This window comes from Arvicanthis niloticus, chromosome 3 (assembly GCF_011762505.2).
Source record: "Arvicanthis niloticus isolate mArvNil1 chromosome 3, mArvNil1.pat.X, whole genome shotgun sequence".
In the NCBI taxonomy this organism is placed as follows: domain Eukaryota; kingdom Metazoa; phylum Chordata; class Mammalia; order Rodentia; family Muridae; genus Arvicanthis; species Arvicanthis niloticus.
The window spans coordinates 128,330,686-128,349,509 of NC_047660.1; the positions used below are offsets into that span (position 1 = coordinate 128,330,686).

General features: G+C 39.9%; 1 protein-coding gene across 4 annotated transcripts in view; it reads left to right on the plus strand.

Annotated features, from left to right (window-relative positions):
- Positions 1 to 18,824, plus strand: part of Hecw2 (HECT, C2 and WW domain containing E3 ubiquitin protein ligase 2) — a 358,088-nt gene that overhangs the window by 299,596 nt on the left and 39,668 nt on the right. For all 4 annotated transcript variants that reach the window (XM_076931910.1, XM_076931912.1, XM_076931911.1 and 1 more), the window contains 3 exons: positions 2,246 to 2,355; positions 12,556 to 12,676; positions 14,299 to 14,412. In XM_076931910.1, coding sequence (XP_076788025.1) covers positions 2,246 to 2,355; positions 12,556 to 12,676; positions 14,299 to 14,412 — 345 coding nt within the window. The remainder of the gene's footprint in view (positions 1 to 2,245; positions 2,356 to 12,555; positions 12,677 to 14,298; positions 14,413 to 18,824) is intronic.

Here is an 18,824-nt window from a genome sequence, read left to right on the forward strand (position 1 = left end):
TATGTGTAAAAAGATCTCACAAATAAAGAGCAAGACCACATCCTCACCTGCTTGGGAAAATAAGTATGTTCACTAAAACTAACGGGCCTTTGAAGAACCTAGAGAATTTACTCACACACAGTAATTCTATAGTTATGGCATGTTACACATTTAGTTCTTGACCATCATTTCATTTATCAACTGTATTATTGATAGTATGCAATGATACAATATACTATCTGCCCTTACCTAATAAATACTACTTACTACTTATTGGAAATAGGGGGTTTGTCTATTCACATTCTCAGTATTTTCTTCTGTATTTTACTTTATTTCAGTCAAAGACTTAAGAGTGTACTTGCTTAAAGAGGAGAATTAGTCCTGGTAAAATGTACTTGATTATCTGTAAGCTACAGTGTGAGACTGTAGCTTTGGGATATTATTCAAATCAAATTAAACCCATGTGTAAAGGTATTTTTCTATTGCTATTATAAAATAGAAAAAATGTAAATGACTTGAATTTCCTATTGACTATTCATTTTCTATATACTTTCAATAACTAATTTTATTTAAAATGTGCCTTTATCAGGTTTAAACATAGGATGTGATTAATAAATTTGGACATATAAAATAGGAAGTGATTAATAAATTTGGATGTATAAAAAGTTTTAAAGTTGTATAACAAAGATGCCTTAAAGGCATGAAAAAGGTAGCCAACCAAAAGGACAGCATTGACAACACATAATGAGCAGGTGAAAAATGACTTTCAGTTATTTTTAAAAGTAGAGATTCAGAATCTGGGCAAGAGCAATGAGATGACATCTCACAGGAATCGAAGAGTATTTGGTTAATAGATGTGTGGGAAGATGCTGGTGGCCATAAGATGCAGTTTTGTACAATGAGCTTTATATGACGTTTGTTGAACCCAAAACATCTGATGTTAACTGAGGCCAAGGAACTCTTGTCTCTGGAGATTAAAGTTTCTGGTGGGACAATGTCTCTGGTGCACAAACTGCCAGTATCTTATACAACCTAAAAGGCTAAAAATGTTTTTATATTTTTAAGAATTGTGTATCGATTTCACACGTCTGGGTGTTTTCCCTGCATATGTGTATATGTAACAGATGTGTACAATGCCTACAGAAGCCAGAGAGTCAGATCCCCTGGTACTAGAGTTACACATGGTTGTGAGCCACCATGTGGGTGTTGGGGACTGAATTCTGATCCTCTATAAGAACAGCAAATGCTCTTAGCAGTGAGACATTACTCCAGTCTCTAATTTTGTCATATTTCCAAATGAAATACATTTTATATTCTTAATAGATTAAACATTTAGAAAATTTCATCATCGTAGAAAGCATATAGTAAAAAAAAAAATCTATGTACCTATTTAAAGATCTAAGTAGAAATATAGGTTTATGTTAGAATAACATCTGTAAAAAGTTATACTACATGAAGTACTGAATTTAAATAATATATGTTTGTTTTTTTTTTTAATGTAGGAGACCTTATATCTGCACTTGAAATGAAGTTCCATTATCCTTAACTTTTACCTTTGTGTGATGGTAATTTAGTATATAGTCCAGCATTATCAGTGAACACTTATGAAAGCCATTTCTTTCTGAGGATATTTTAACCTCATACAAGATGTCAGTATAAGTGTTTGGTGGAATTGCAGCCTATGTGTCAATTTGTAACTAGCCACAATCCTAGTTGAACTGCAGAGCTTGATGTTAGGGTGGATTGGGTGGGTATATGCTTTGAATGAACAAATCTGATTTTGTGTATGTGTTGTATTCACACTAAGAAACTCACACATACAGGAGATACCATGTAGAAAACATTCTTGGTGCCATTGGTGATAAAACAGCAGTCAGGGAAAGGGTAAATATTTTTCAAAAGAAATAGGGATAATAAATGCGTATATTCATAGAATGGTCTGATATATAGTCAGCAAAAGGGATATCCTAAACCTTTAGATATCCACACAGGTATCAGACTACAATAATATTGTTGATTGAGGAGGTGGGTAAAATTCAAGCATAATAAATACTTACAGAAAACATTTAACAATGTATACGGCAAGACTATCTTCTACCTGTACATGGATGTTCCCACGTATAAAACTATGGAAGGAAACTACCTGTGAAATCCTGATGGAAGAAAACAAGAAAGCGTCATAGACCCCTCCCTCCTACCCACTGTGGAAGCAGTTTACTTGGCCTTGTTGGCTAACGTATATATTCTGTTCCATGTCTTTTCCTAGCTTATTTGAGGAAGAGATCATGTCATATGTGCCTCCTCATGCCTTACTCCACCCCAGCTACTGTCAGTCCCCGCGGGGCTCCCCTGTGTCATCTCCCCAGAACTCACCAGGTGAGTCTGCCTGCTACACATGGGAATTCTCTGAGGAGCACGGGTATGGAGTGCTCTGTCTACAGGTACACACTGTGTGGTATTTGCTGCCTTTATAAGTAACTCGCTTCCTTGTAAGTTCATTTTGACTGAAAGATTATAAAGATAAATGTTACTAGTATAGCATATCCTGCTGTAGAATTTACTTTATATTTTACTGCCTACTATATTAGGGCAGAAATATTTTGTGAGCTCTTTTGATTTAAAAAGTTGGTTTGGGGGTACAGCTTGGATAGACAATAAAAACAATGTCTCCACTCTCAAGGAAAAAAAAATACAGAATTTAAATTTTTTGGTATAATGGACCCGGGTATTTCTCTCCTATTATATTAACTAATTGTCTGAGATGGTGTGAGGGAGATGAATGGGCAGATGGAACAAGCTAATGAGTGAGAACTTATTTGAACTCATTTGGAAGAGGCAGATGTGAATTAAGGGGTGGTAAATGCCCAGGTGTGCAAATGGTACGGACTGGATCTTTGCAAATAAATTTTTACGGAAGGTAGCCATGATGTTGACAGAATATCAACTATATCTTTTTATAGGCAAAGTGTTAGTCACACTTATTCAGTAGGAAATCCAACTTCAGTTGTGTCACTGAAAGCTGCTCTTTGGTGTATAACTTGTGTTCTCACAGGTTGCTCTGATAATAAAGCTACAGTCTAATTGAATACCACAAACAGGAAAAGCTCTATTAATCTGTCCATATAGCACAGATTTATTGGGCATCCAACTGTGATGCAAGCTCTGAATTAGCGCATGTCCGTATAAAGATGAGTACTACAGTCTCTGCCTTTGAAGGGTTCGTGGTGAGGTGGTGAGTCAGTAGGGAGCCTGCAGCTCAGTGGTCAGTGCCCTGATGGCCAGACATCTGGAAACATGGGCACATGTTTAAGGAAGACTGAGATAGCAGGGGTGAGGGAACTTTGAAGGATGACTGAACAGAAATTTGCCAGGTGGGGTTTGAAGTTTAGCTGGATGGTAAGGAACTTGCCTAGCCCTGGGATTGGGGGAAAAAAAAAATCTCAAAAAGACAAAACTGGCAAACAAAACTCAAGAACTGGAAGTTTCCCAGATGGACCAAAGACGGGGGACATTCTGGATAAACGGGTAGCATGCACTGAGCACACAGTGGGATACTGAGGAGAAAGAATAGAACTGGAAGGCAGTTCTGAAGGTTCAGGTTGGAAATTTAGGCCAGAGTAGTGGTCACTGAGGTCTTTCTATACGACCTGTTCCAGTATAGACCCTGCCTTGGGAAGGGTTATTAATAATGTCATGAATTTAAACCCAGTAACCTGTCTTTGGTCCTTTAGCATCTGGCTCTACTAATAATGCCTTGAAAACTGGCTTTTGGTGAAATCTCTGAAATTTTATAAAAAAGAAAAATGCCAATAATAAGGATCCTGTTTCATGAGGATCAGTTTGATGGCAAAAGGCATCATCAGTTTGATGACAGAATCTAAGGCACTGGAGGTAGAGAAGCCATGTGAGAGGATGTTGTGTTAGACATGACAAAGAGCTGGACTTGGCAGGCCTTTGTCTTAGGATGCATGCTAAAGGTTTTTAGTGGTTGCCTCTTTGCCTTGCTGTCTTATGATTAAAAAGTAGATCCATGCGGAATTCTGCTCATTCCAGCAACAGCCCCTTTCTTTTTGACTTTTTCCAAAGTTCTTCCTCCCTGAGAAAAACATTGACCACCAGATACTGTCTTCTGAACTCCACACAAGAAGTTTTCTCTTGAAGGCTGTCTGGGTAGTCTTTGATTCTGTGCATTCTACATGGTGACAAGGTTCACACCTTCACTGAGCATCCGAGATACACAGGAGTAATTCATGTCAGTGATATGATGCATTCTGGAAACTCAGAGTTCAATATTTTCCAACGACGTGTATAATCTGGCCATATCTAAATGGCTAGCAGTGTTTGTGGTGGTTTTAATTTGCAGGAAAAATTATCTCCATATTCTTGGCCTGCTCTGTCCCAATGGGCTCTGTTTGATGTTGAGACTGGGATGTACTGCCTGACAGGAATGGAAGCAACTGTAAGTGGCTCCACATGAGAGGAGGCAGGCCTCGATAACCTCATTTCCCCTGTGGAAGAATCCATTTCTGAAAATGGCTTCTGCATCTACCAGTGTCTTTACAGTGTTGGCTGTGTAAAGTCAACATCTCAGAAATAATTTTTTTTGAGAGGTCTGGTTTTTTTCTTTGTGACTGGCATTTCATTGAGAATGATAGTATGAAAATTATGACAATAATAAAATTTAATGATCTTCATTCTAAGTGCCTGGGAACCTGATAATCTTCTCGTATGTATCCCCAAGTCCAGGAATGTTTGCATGGTTTTCAAGAGAAAATGGGCTTTGGAAACTCTGACTCACTGCTTTCTGCAGCTGCGAGAGTGTTCACCTAAAACTTGTCAAAATTTTGGAATGTGAAGGTTTATTTTCCTAGGGCCATTATAATACCAGTCTAATCTCAGCTGTGTCTGAAGGAAATGACCTTTGCAAATACCATATGGCAAATAAGAAAATAAGCAGTTTGTCTAAGAACACATCTCTAGGAATTTAAATGCCATGTCCCCAAATTTATCTCATATATTAGAGATATGGTTTCTGAGTGCATTTTCTAGGTGACTAAAACTATGATATCAATGGCATGAGAATTGTTTAACACCATTTTTATTGACCAATTTCATGCATCTTATTTTTCTCCTTGTTTTCAAAATCGTGGCACATTGAGGTGCTGCAGGGTGGTGGGGGTGATCATTGTGTCTGAGTGTGGTATAGAACTGTGCTCACTTCCCTAGAATTGGTGTAGTTGGAGCTATAAGCAGCCTGAGATCACGGACTCACAGCACTGAGGAGCCTCCTGGGTCTTAACCAGGGTTGTCTGTAGTTGACCCAATTTAAGCGTATCCCCATCTATCTTACACATGAATGAGACTTAAGCTGTGGTTATTTTATTTGGCTTTGACGATGTCTGGGGGTCCCCCCAATCTACTTTCCTAACTGCTGGACTGACTACTTCTTTAGCAGTGTATCCCCAAATACTTGCTGTTTCTCCTGGCCATGTGCCCCTGGTTCATCTCTTCTCATGGTGCTTCTCTCCTGTGCCCTTCTCTCCCTCTCTACCCAAGACCCCCAAGCAGGTAACGGAAAACCCGCCTACTCTCTTCTCTCCAATATTGGCTATAGCCATTTTTATTCAACCAATAGTTTTAAATTGAGGAACAAGGTTTACACAACAAAAGCTGGTATACATGAGAATTCCCTCATCTTGGGGCAACTAGACCTTGTGATACATAGCAGCCACACCTCATCAGTTGTCTCAATGCAACGGACAATGAGAAGGGTTTACTTCCCGCAAAGGATCTTCTTTTCCTCCCAAGAAGACTCGGGTTTTACCTCCTTTGCCTCTTAGGAGCATCTCTTTGTTATGCCTCAACCCTCCTTACGTAATCTCTTTCCTTCTCGGCTTAGCACTTTTATGATATAGCTATTTTTTAATCACTTTTTATTCTTTGGAAATATAAATATTTTCTATCCACCAGTGTTTTTCTCTGAATCACTCTAGTACTCTCATCTCTCTTCCTCCCAGCTTCAAGTCTTCTTTTTATTTTTGTTATTAATGATCCCTGAGTCCAGTTAGTGTAGATAGTTTTTGTGTTATTAATATTTTTTGTCCTCACCACTAGTGCTGCCAGGATAGGGTGTCTGTTATTGGCATATCCTTCAGTGTTCCCTTTTTAATGAGTTAATTCTTGGCCAAGTCTGAAAAACCAAATGGTATAAGCCATGCCTGATGTCTCAGGCCTGTAACCCCAGCTACTATAGAAGCAAAGGCGGGAAGATGGCAAGTTAAAGGCCTACTTGTGCTTCAGCGTTAGTTCAAGGCTAGGTTGTGCAACATCGTGAGATCTTGTCTCAAAAATAAAAAATAGGCTTAGTGTGTAGATCATTGGTCGATTACTTGCCTGACACACACATGAGGCCCCACATTTATTCCCCAGGACAAAAAAAAAAAAGAACAAATATACACATTTAAGTAAGTAGTATGTACATGAACACCCACAGATCTAGGACTTCTACTCTTAGAAAATAGGGTGTGGATAGAGGATTTACACATCTGTGCTTTGGAAAAGGTATCTCCATGATACTCCCTGATGAACATACTGTTGTACTATGTTCCAGATGAAGCTGGCTAAAAAGTATTATAGTGCTTACTGGCTTGTTCTTCATTAATAATGGGAAATTGAAGAGGAAATTGTGTGTGTGTGTGTGTGTGTGTGTGTGTGTGTGTGTGTGTGTGTGTGTGTGTAAATGAAAAGGGAACAAAGGGAACCAGGGAAGAAGTGGACCTTTAATCTGTAGTACAACAGAGGCCTGGAGTTGTGTAGTCAAAATTTAACTCCATTCGTTAGCAGAGCATAAAGCCAGAAGCAGAAAAACATAGACTTCTTTAGATTTTGATGCCAACATTTTTCAAGTGTCATCTGAGAGTATTTTGTCAGATAAAAATTCAATAGTTGGTTATTATGCCACGTTGTAACAGTGTATGGAAAATGTATATATAGTATGACAGTTTTTAAGATCCACCTCTCAGTGATAAAGACCAACAGCCCTAATAACTGTTACAAACAAACAAACAAACAAACAAACAAAAACATTTCTGCAAATAGTTAATATAGTACCAGCCATCCAGGAAGTCCAGTCTCTATTTGGTCACTTCCTAGAAGCAGCTGACTTTTTTGCATGTGATTCCCTTTGGGAAAACTCTAAAGACTGTCGAGTATTCTCGGTGAGAGAGGACCTTCGATCTTGGTTGTGGTTCCCCATGCATTTCTATCAGCTCAGTCTCCCAAGAACATTTTTTGGTTTCCAGAGCCAATATAACCTCATTCCTTCCCTGGAAGCTCTTCAGCTGGACCTGATTTGCATTAATTATGTGACAGCTGGTATTGGATATTGTGGCTCATACCTATGACCCCAGACCCAGAAGGGAGAAACAGGACAGCCTATGCTGTATAGCAAGACTGCCTCTCTACCCCCCACCCCCTTTACTCCTTCAAATAGTTTTATTTTGACCATAACCATTTTTTGTAAGTTATGTTACATAATATATCAGTGAAATTTCTGTATTGCTTTAAAACTTTACTCCAATAACACTATCCTGTCCCACAACAAAATTAACCTCTCAGGATTAGTAAGGCAATAATACTGTTCGAAACTATAGATGGTCAGAACTCTGTTCATACTTTCAAATAGGGAGCACACCTTTATAGCTACCACTGAAATAACTCCCATGAAGCTGGAGTCTGCTTCCAACATTTAATACTTAGCTCCCTGAGTCCATATTAAAGCCAGATTAACCACTGGAATTATATACCTTTCAATATTGATTCTGTTAAGTAACCATCAGTGGCATCCTATACTGAAAAATGAAGTCCTAGCAATTAGAGTCCGCTGTAAGCCTGCTCAGGATCCTGTCCTTATTTGGGCCACATTTTCTACTTTGCCCTCCAGTTAGTTCCCTACTGTCTGCTGTTCCTTAGACAGGTCCTTCCTAAATCGCCTGTCTCATCTCCTGGCTCACAGGGGGATCCATACTCCACTACTAAACTTTCAAGCTCTACTTCAGACTCCTCCAAAACTTTCCCATCAAACTACACATCGTTCCCATCTCTCTCAGTAAGTTCCTTAACTAGAAAGTGTGAGCTGTGTGTGGTGGCCCCTGCCTAGAATCCTTGCACTTGAAAGGTTCAAGAAGGACTTCAGGCTATGCCTGGCTACAGAATGAGCTTGAAGCCGGTCTGGGCTACATGAGAATTTAAAAATAGATATAGAATTTGACAAAGGCCATCAGCAAAATTTATTGTATTTTAAAGTATATGAAATTATTTTTTTTACAATAGAACTTTTAGCAAAAGAATGTTTGCCTTGAACCACTTCTGTTACTAGACTCTCCATTTTTAAGTCCCTTACCTAGAAATTATATTCTAGGAGATAGTGCCAACTTTTAATTTACTTGTATTGAGAGTGAATGAATGCATTGCAGGATTTCCCACAGCCTTTTGGGCATCTCAGACTATGCAGCCATGGTGTATAAGCGACTTCGTATTGTAATCAACTGAGAGAGTGATGTTTCTTTTGAGTCTCATTCAGTCTTTGCTCTTCATTTGCTGTTTTCCACTGACGGCTGTTGATGCTGCTGATTCATTATGGCTACTTTCTGGACTATTTGCGCTACTAGTCTAGATCTCCTCACAGCTTCCTTGGGTTTCCTGAGTCGTTCACTGTCTTGGCCTGAGTCCATCCAGCAGCAACCTTGCACTCCTGTGGTTCATGTCTCTTTGTGGTGCAAATGACTTCTTCAAGCACACAGGTAGCCATTGCCCTGTGTTAGCCCCTGGATGCTGCCCACATGTCTCATGGTTGGAGTTGAGCTTCCTGTAGTTCCTCAGTGTGGAATGATTCCTCAGTGTGGCTGAACTTTGGAATCATCTGGAAAGCTGTAGTGTGGAAACACTTAGGTCTGGGTCTTAACTCCACAGATTCTGATGTAATGGTTATGGGTGTGGCCTGAACTTTGAAATTTTTTAAAGTTCCTATGAGATTCTAATATGCACTCAATATTGAGAACCACTGCTTAGGATTCTCTTTTGTGTCTTGGAGTTTTTTGGGTTTTTTTTTGTTTGTTTGTTTTGTTTGGTTTGGTTTGGTTTGGTTGAGTTTATTTGTTTAACTGTTAGCTCTTTTAACAAAAGGTTTATGACCCCATAGGCAAACCTCCAGACAGTTTACTGATCAGGAGCTAATCTTGTGACTAAAGCTCCAATATGTCTGCCTATGTGTTCTGTATGTAGACAGAGGACACATAGAGGGCTTCTTATAACACAGATCCTTCACAGTGTCATGCATACTGGCTCAATTCATCCACGAGAATTGACTGATCTCTTATGCAGGCTCCGCAGCTATATAGACACTGTTCAGTGTCTATAGAGTACCCATTGACTGTCATATTCAATTCAATATTTACACAGCTTCCTGTTTCCTGGCCACCAACATCATTCATTCCCCACACTGCTTTTAGCATTCAGTAGCCCTGGTCAATAGAATTTGACAGGAAACTGCTTCCTCATTGACCTCAGTAGCAAAGCAATGATGGAAACCTTAATAACCACTTTATAGACTCTGTTGTGAGGATTTCTCAAGATTCCCCTATAGAAAATGAATTATCCCTAATATACACCAGGTGCTTATCAGATGGTAGCGATCAATATTATTAAGAAACTCTGTTATCATCAGAACTTCCCATTCCTGCCCCTTTGCTTTTCAACTGGTACTAATTTGTATTTCTCATGGTTGGTGTTGCTCTGAGTCACCACACTCCTGACTAGTTCTTATCCCCTCAGGCCTCGATTGCTGTATAAACTCTGAACTGCTTCTCCACCCTTCCTTCTCTCTTCCTCTTTCCCACCCTCCTTAATCTGCCCTACACCCTTGAGAATTCTTCCAATCAAATTCCACTTTGCATTATCTCCTTTTCTTTTCTCAACATTCCATAAAGGTGCCCTGCTCCCTCTCCACATTCTGTAGAAGTTAGATCTGGTTCTTTCTTCTAGCCCCATGCTCCCAAAAATAAGACTCAGACTCAAAATACTTTTACAAATGCCTTGGTTATATAGCTATGCTCTTCTCTGACTAAATAATAATTTAAAATAACCCATTTGTTTTTAATCTACATTCTACCACACGCTAGTTACCTGTGTTCATGTATCATGTGTCTGTCTCATTACATCTTATCACCCTAGCACTATCCCAGAATCCTTTCTGCTTCCCTGATGTCCCTCCTCCTATTTCCTGCCTAAGCTATGAGCCAAAGATTTATTATTGATAGGTGCCACATCCATATAGATACAAGGTATTTTCTGCACAACATTTTCTCTTTAAATCCCTCTTTTCATTGTCTCTAGCCCTTCTGACTTATTAATTTCCCCTTGTCTCCTCAGCATGCCCACTATACTCTAGGTTATGGGGTATCCATCTGTTGAACACACTTTTAATATTCAGTCCAGTTCTTGTTGCTCTGCACCAGTACAAAATACATATTCTTTACTATTTACAAGTTTTTGTGTCATTTAATTTCTCATTGTGACCAAGTACTGGATAAAAAGCAAGTTAAGGGAGGAAGAGTTTATTCCCTTCCAGGGGATTCCAGGGGAAACGGTGCATCCTGTCTGGGAAGACGTGGTGGTGGGAGTAGGCAGTGGCTGGATATTTTACATCCGCAATCAAACAGCAGAGGGATGGGTTTCAGGTACTAAGCCTTTTTATTCTTCACTCCTGGATCCCAGCTCCTGGAATGGTGTCACTAACATTTAGAGTGGGTCTTCCTACCTCAGTTAACCAGACCTAGAAATTCTGTCCCAGATGTGCCCAGAGGTTTGTTTCCACGGCGATTCTGGATCCTGTCGATTTGGCAATTAACCACTTAGGCTCCAGTTAAGATCCTCCCTGAGGCCTTTTCCATTTTAATCTCTACTCACACACATTACTCTTCTGTGACATTACTATTATCTTCTGTACCACTAATCTCAAAAGCAAATACTTGGGAGGTCAGGCAGCCAGAGTCACTGAGCAGATGGCCGGAGTGGAGTCCAAGGAAGCAGCTGCCCATCTGTTTAAGGAGGTTCATGTCAGTTGTAAGATTTTTCATAACTTTCAAGAGAAAAACATGCTTTTCTTTTACTTGACATCTCCTAATAATTTTCAAATACTGGCAATTAATCTAAAGTTTGTTTTTCTTTTCTTTCTTTCTTTTTTTTTTTTTTTTAATCTAGGGAACAAACAAAATATTCCTGTGAAGCTGGATAGAGCCCAGGGCTTTACTTTTATCTCCTCTGATTTACACGTTGTATCCCATCCAGTTTAAAAATTCATTATTTGATATTTTATTTCTGTCTTCTCAACCAGGACATCCACTTGAATATAACACAAGATTAGCAATAAATAACCATCTTGGCTAACTCATTTGCTAAAGAAATTTTTGCAAGGTATAATGGCTCAAGCCTTTTATTGAAGCACTCCTGAGGCACAGGCAGGAAGATGGAAAATTCAAGGCTAATCCAGGCCAGCAAGCAAGATCCTGTCTCAGCAAAACAAACCAAATAACAACAAAACCCACATATCTGCGCATGTGCATGTGCATGTGCATGTGCATGTGCATGTGCATGTGCATGCGTATGCGCACACACACACATATACACAGAGAAAGAAATCTCGTGGAACTTGCCTGGTGTGTAATAAACAAGACTGTAATTAGTTTTCTGGTTTCTCTCATTGAATTGGGAAATAGTTCGTGGAAACATTGTTTTTGTCTTGTCTGTGTCTGATTACCCTATCCATCACCGTGGATGTTAACATCCCAACATGGTACTCAGTCACCGGAGAACATACAGAGTTCTCTGTGGAAAGACGAAGAAGCCATGTTATATTTATACTGTATTAATAAATAAATTGGCCACTTGGCCACTGAATGGCATAAATACCTTTAGTTTATAGATATGGGCAGTACTTAATAAATTAGGAATGCAATAAATATTGCTTATTTTTTGTGCAGCTCAAAGATATATTCCTCCCATGGTTATGCATGAATTCTGTTTTTATATTAATCATTTTATCCTACAATATAAAATAAATGTAATTTTATCTCTAAAATCATCCCTAAATATAATGTAAATCTAAAACCATTTTCATGGGGGGCTTCGTGGAACTTTCTGTGAAGTTTCTAAGATATCATTTCAACAACAAGCAAAGATATTCCATGCTAAATAGTTATCCTTAAACATGAATAACTCTACTTGACTCATTCTGGTTTGGATGGAAAAGGGGGACATATCTGATACTCATGTGAGCATATTTGGCTGTTTAAACAGGATCTTTATTCTTAGTCAAAAGGTACAAACAAGATTTTTCTTAAGCACTTCCTTGAACTTTGTTAAGGCTTTGTGTGTGTGTGTGTGTGTGTGTGTGTGTGTTGGAGTGATGTAGAAGCTGAAAGCAGTGTCTCACTTTTCTTGCTAACTTGTGATACTTTTTCAAGGTGTTGTGGATTGAACAGGGCATAGATCCAAGTTGTTCTTTTGTGGCTGCTGCAGGTACTCAGCGTGCCAATGCCCGGGCTCCAGCCCCTTACAAGAGAGATTTTGAAGCCAAACTAAGAAACTTTTACAGGAAGTTAGAAACTAAAGGATACGGACAAGGCCCAGGAAAATTAAAGTAAGTAGAGATGACTCAAACCACATGATTTATAGATGGTTGAATGGATAGGAAACAGTTGGGAGTTTGGAAAATTGGTTGTCACGTGAATCTTATTTTAATGGGTATTATTATTTTGGAATTTATAAATTACACTGTAACAATGCAAAATGTTGCCCAGGAATAAAGCCCTACAAAGCTTATGGTTTCCAATCAAGCTAGGACTGTATAAAACTGTAGACAAATTAAAGATGATTAATTCTTCCCCTAAGGAGGATCTCTTTGTTAGCCCATCTGATATTCATAAGATATATAGCTATCATGATATTTTATTCTTCTTGTTACTAGTTCCTGGGCCAACATGAGTACAGAATAATGATCATCTGTATTTTGTCCTGGGAAACAAACTTCACTTGTACAATAAAACCTGTCATAAATGTTGTGTCTGCCTCTCTTTAGCCACCTCCCTTGCTTGCCCAGGGTTCTTTTCATCCACACGCACACCTCTTTCCCTCCTTCCTACCTTAGTCCTACTTGAGCTCACTAGCAGAGACGGTCACCAGATACCCTGAGTGCTCAAAGGAGGACCAGCCCCTACACTCACTGCCCCAGGCACAGGAGAGTCTGCTTAGTCAATTCAACTTTCATGGACCTCCAAAAGCATCAGCCCAGCACAAATTCCATCTCTCTGAACTATGCTTTTTCTCATACTTGAATTACCAAGATCTTCTTCTGTAAATTCAAGCTCGCAGTCAATTCTTTGTCATTACTATTGAGATGAGGGCAGATTGATATCTGTAGAGGATGGCATTAGTTGTCAACACAGTAGACTGCCATATGCATTACTCATTTCATTTACCGCTTAGGGAAATCTCAAGATTCACTTAATTTAAAACTTAAATTAAGCCCGGCAGAAGTGGCGCATGCCTTTAATCCCAGCACTTGGGAGGCAGAGGCAGGTGGATTTCTGAGTTTAAGGCCAGCTTGGTCTACAGAGTGAGTTCCAGGACAGCCAGGACTATACAGAGAAACTCTGTCTCGAAAATTTAAAAACAAAACAAAACTTTAAATTAAGTACAGTTGTAAACACTTTTGCTTTGCAGGACGGACACACACACACACACACACACACACACACACACACCCTCCTGGTTCTCACCGGACATTCAGTAATTGAATTCCATGCTTCAGTGCATTCTAGTCTTAAAGTATTACCTCATAGTATAGTTCTCTCTTTAGTAAGAAACCTCTGCCTGTCTCTTATCTGTCTCTGCCTCTCTCTCTCTCTCTCTCTCTCTCTCTCTCTCTCTCTCTCTCTCTCTCTCTCTCTGTGTGTGTGTGTGTGTGTGTGTGTGTATGTATGTGTGTGTGTGTTTTCCTTCTGGGATAAATGTCTTGGCCACTCAGAAAGGACTCATGGGTTTTTATCAGGCCACAGGTTTACTCATGATTCTCTTATGTAACTTCTACTATTGCCGTTAAAGAGTTTAAGACAGATATGTATTTAAGTGCAGACAGCAATGATATTAAGCAACTTCACTCCTCACCTAGTTAACTGTGAAAAATAGAAACTAGATGGCACGAAAGACAAGGAAAGGAAGTAATCTTTTAATGCACTTTTCAAATTGCCTCCCTACGGACAGATTAATTATCCGAAGAGACCACTTGCTAGAAGATGCTTTTAATCAGATTATGGGCTACTCCAGAAAGGACCTGCAGAGGAATAAACTGTACGTCACCTTCGTTGGGGAGGAAGGGTAAGTAGAACAGAGAAGTGGTCTGTGCAACACAGGCTGTGGCCACAGAGCGGATGTTTCTCCTCATCTCTGTGGTTCCCAAGACAGGAAATCCTTCTGACAGGAAGTATTACTCTCAGATGCTTAAACAGTTTGCCTCCCCCATCCCGTCAGGTTTTTAAATAATTTGATATAGAATTTTTTAAATTAAAGTAACTATTACCTGTAATTATTTTTTCCTCGATTAGAAGTTCTGTTGCTTTTCTTCCTGCATCTCTCTATCGTTTGAAAGGGGGAAATGGAACTTTTATGAGAAAGGAAACAAGGAACTGCGGTTTACATCTTGTTTTTCACCCACCCTGGCTCACTGAGCAGAATGTGTGTCACTTGTTAAGTAAGTCCTGGTTCAGAATCACAAACCCTGCTGCTCTTCCCGAAGCTCCCACAACAACCACGCCAATGCCTTTGCTCCTATTTCCCACCTCCAGCTCTCTTCCCCTGGGAGGGCCGTGTACCTCCCTCCCAATATAACCTCCTACTGTAAACAAACCGTGCATATGGCGTGACTCTTCCGTGAGTGTGCTCATCTAGATAAGGGTTGGGAAATGAAGGGCTGGGGCTCCCACACTGAGTCTGCTGCACCCTAGTAGACATAACATTTGTTAATGGATCGCCTTGGGTGAATCCCCCATGGGCCCTTCCTTCTTCCTATCTCAGGACTCTCTGCTCTGTGGCTTGTAGCTACTTAGACTCAATTTAAAATGCCACACAGTCATCTAAGCTGTGGTTGTGTTCTGTTTGACACTGTTGGCCTGGATGTTTATTTATTCAGCTGCACTGAGGAACTTTGGACCTTGTGTATATGCTAGCCCAGCACCCTGAGGTATATCCCTAGCCTCTCTCTAGTTTTTATTTTGAGAGAAGGTCTTAACAGAATGCTTGCCTTGAACTTAGTCTATAGGCCAGTGAGACCTTAAAAACTGCACTTTTCCTGTCCCCACCTCCTTATAACCGAGGTTTCAACCCTGAGCTACCAAGCTCAGTAGTTTGGGTCACTTTATGAACACCCTTTCAGTCATATCCAGTAATGAAGACGAGTCAGGAGCCACAGTAGTGACATCCAACCAGTGTGGCCCTTTCAACATATGGTAGATGGAGGGAAATTTAAAGCCCAACATGACTCCCTGTCCATGGAACTAGGGAATAGCAAAATTAAGACCCAAGCCCAGGCCTTAAGTCTTTCTTCTAGTATTCTTGGACAGTACTGTGATTTAAGAAAGCCCCCCCCCCCCCCATCTTGTTTTTTACCTTGGAATGTTTTTTAGCATTCCAGGTGGTGACTGAAGAGGAACCTTAGGCTTGAGCTTCCCTGAGACTTTCGTGACTAATGTACATATGTAAATTGCTTGTAAACTTGTGTTAGTTTGCTTAAAGATGCAGGTGCACAGTTGAAACCAGAGGCAAGTGCTGTCAGCTTCTTCACAGGTATGCAAGGGATGCCAAGCATTTCCTTACAGCACCAGTCTGCTCTGGATGAGATTGTTTTTCTCTCCAGCTGCCTTCCTTTATTATACAACCACAACCACAGGCAGGCTTTTTTTTTTTTTTTTTTTTTTTGAACACATGGTCTTGCTATGTTCAGGCTGGCCTTGATCTTTCAAACTGAAATGACCTGAGCCTCCCAAGAAAGCTGGGCTCCAGGTCTATAGACTCCTAGCTTGAGCCACAGTTTTCTCAGTTCGTTGAGATGTCGTCGGTGATCCACTTCAGAAGCCCTTGCAATGGATACATTTGAGTAGCACAGATGTCTCTCTGGTGTAATCATCCTGAAGTGGGGTGCCATATTCTGAACTGATGATACCACTGCCAAGCGGAGCTGCGTTCCTTTTTGTTTGATGACCACTAGTGATTGAGTGTTTCCTACCCCTGTCACTTGTCTACTTCCTGTGACACCAAAGGGAAAATTGTAAGAACCTCTTACCAGTATTGGAAATCATCGAGGACATTAAAACCAAGAACAAACAAACAAACAAACAAAAAGAGGAATTTGAGAGAATGCGGTAGTTAAGAAGAGACATAATGGTTAAATGCCTGTCACTTCCTAGATAAGATTGTAGAGCAGATGCCGGGCGGTGGTGGCGCACGCCTTTAATCCCAGCACTTGGGAGGCAGAGGCAGGTGGATTTCTGAGTTCAAGGCCAGCCTGGTCTACAGAGTGAGTTCCAGGACAGCCAGGGCTACACAGAGAAACCCTGTATCGAAAAACCAAAAAAAAAAAAAAAAAAAAAAGATTATAGAGCAGAAAAGAGATATCATGTGATAGCTAATGAAGTTGGATAAAGAATACATTCTGTTAGTAGTTATACAGCAGTATTGCTTCCTTAATATGACAACATTTATGACCATCACTGGACCAAGTTTTGCAAAAGAGAGTTTTTGCAAAAAAAAAAAAAAAAAAAAAAAAGAGGATCCCTGAGCCACAGGCTTGCCTGCACATCGATAGAATTTCACGATCTTGATGGGATAAAGAAATAGCACGGTCTGGTGTGGGAGAGGGAAGTGGGGGCAGGATCCACTTCACTCATAGTCACCCTCTTCTCAGGACTCATGCTCAGGAAAATGGTACCACTGGTGTCATCTAAAAACACCAACTAAGTCACACTGCTGAGGTTCAAGTAAACAGTTGGTGACTTCCGCTGGCTTGAGACATGGCTGTTCCTGAAAAACAACTTAGGCAACCATTGCCTCAGAGATGTTGTTGTCAGAGAGAATGATGGGAGGGAGAAGATGATGGGAGGGTACTGACAAGCAGCTTGGCTTCTAAAGTTGATGATAAGATAAAGTGTGGCCACAGGCCTTACTTGGTGTTTCCATCAGTTGTATTGATGAGGAATGTACTGTACTGATATGAGATATGGATATAGGCTATGCAGGAGTTTGATCTTTTTTGTGTAAGTCCAAAAAATTCTAAAATAATGGGTTTAGGAAGTGGAAACATTTGGTCAGGATTTGGAGAGATTTAGCCTGTTCCTTTTTGAGTTTTCCTGTTGTCTTGTTAAATGAGTGACTTCTCTAGATTATTGTCAGTTGTATGTGCCTCTTCCATCACTTATGGTCTGTGGAATAAGTATATAGACTTGATTTTGTGAGGAGTCTAAATTAATACTAATATTGCCATACAAAGAGTATTATTATTTTGTGTCAATTTTACACTACCGATGAGGGGTTAATACTTTGCAGTTATTGTTCATACTATCTCAGTGATTTCATTTCCAGTCTGACACAGTCATCTAGTTAAACCAAAGCATCAAGAACAGTGGATTTAGTTGTAATAACAATGCCTTTACTTGTCTTCCAAAAAAGGTGTGGATTAGCAGCTTCACAGAAATAATAACCTTGGTTCATGCTGCTTCTGCACATATATCTGAAACAAAATATAGAGAGAGATTGTTCTAGAAGTGAAGGAATCTGTAGGATACTGCAGATGCTGTTTGAGGTAGAATTAAGCCCAGACTATTAGAAATGTCTGTCTTCAGCCACAAAAACATAAAATAATAATAAAAAAATCATCCTTGTGCCTGTTAATGTAGATACATTAGAGCAACTTATTTCTTTACTAAAATGATTTTGTGTTAGCCTTAGCTTTTTACAAAAAGTAGATAGTTTCTGAGCACTGTCTTGTCATTAGTAGTTGGATTAGACTAGAGCTGGGAGTTGTGCTCCAGGTATTAGAATTTCCCCCAAGCTTACCTTGCCTTAGAAAGTTAGGGTAGGGGAGCATAGCAGTGGTAACCTCACCAAAAAAGTAACCTTGCTCGAAGGTGAGGAGAAATGGTTTGTTGCCCCATTCCTGATGAGCCTCAGTCTGCCTAGGAGTTGCCTATATATGGTTAATAATATATAATGAATGAAATGCTATATATTATTCTTCAGTGTATTATTTCTGTTAATTAATAATCCCAGCAACCAAAATTTACATGGCATTAGAACACAGGTTCTGATAAGGTATCCAGGCCTAACAGTGAAGAAATAATATCCTAGACCAAGAGAGGATGTTTTCTAGATGTAGATGTTTCCACCACTTTTTGTTTTCAGGGCACCTCTGTGAAGGGCCCCTTCATTTAAGAAAGAATGAATTTATTATGTGCGAAGAGCTGTCAAGATGACCTCAGTCATCAGTCTTGCAAGCCACACTTAGACTAGGGAGAAGCATATGCAAATAGTTTTAGTTTGGAGACCTGTGTGTAGCATCTTTCTTTTGAGCTCTTTCTGTATTCCCCCAGGGTAGGGAGATAAAAAATAGCTAGGGAGGAAAATGATCTATGATAGTTTTCTTCTCCACTGCCGATCAATCGCCCAGTGTGGCTCACACATAACCAGATTGAGGTGTGAGCTCTAAAGCTGCGAAGCTTCGGTTGAACTTGGGCTGCTGC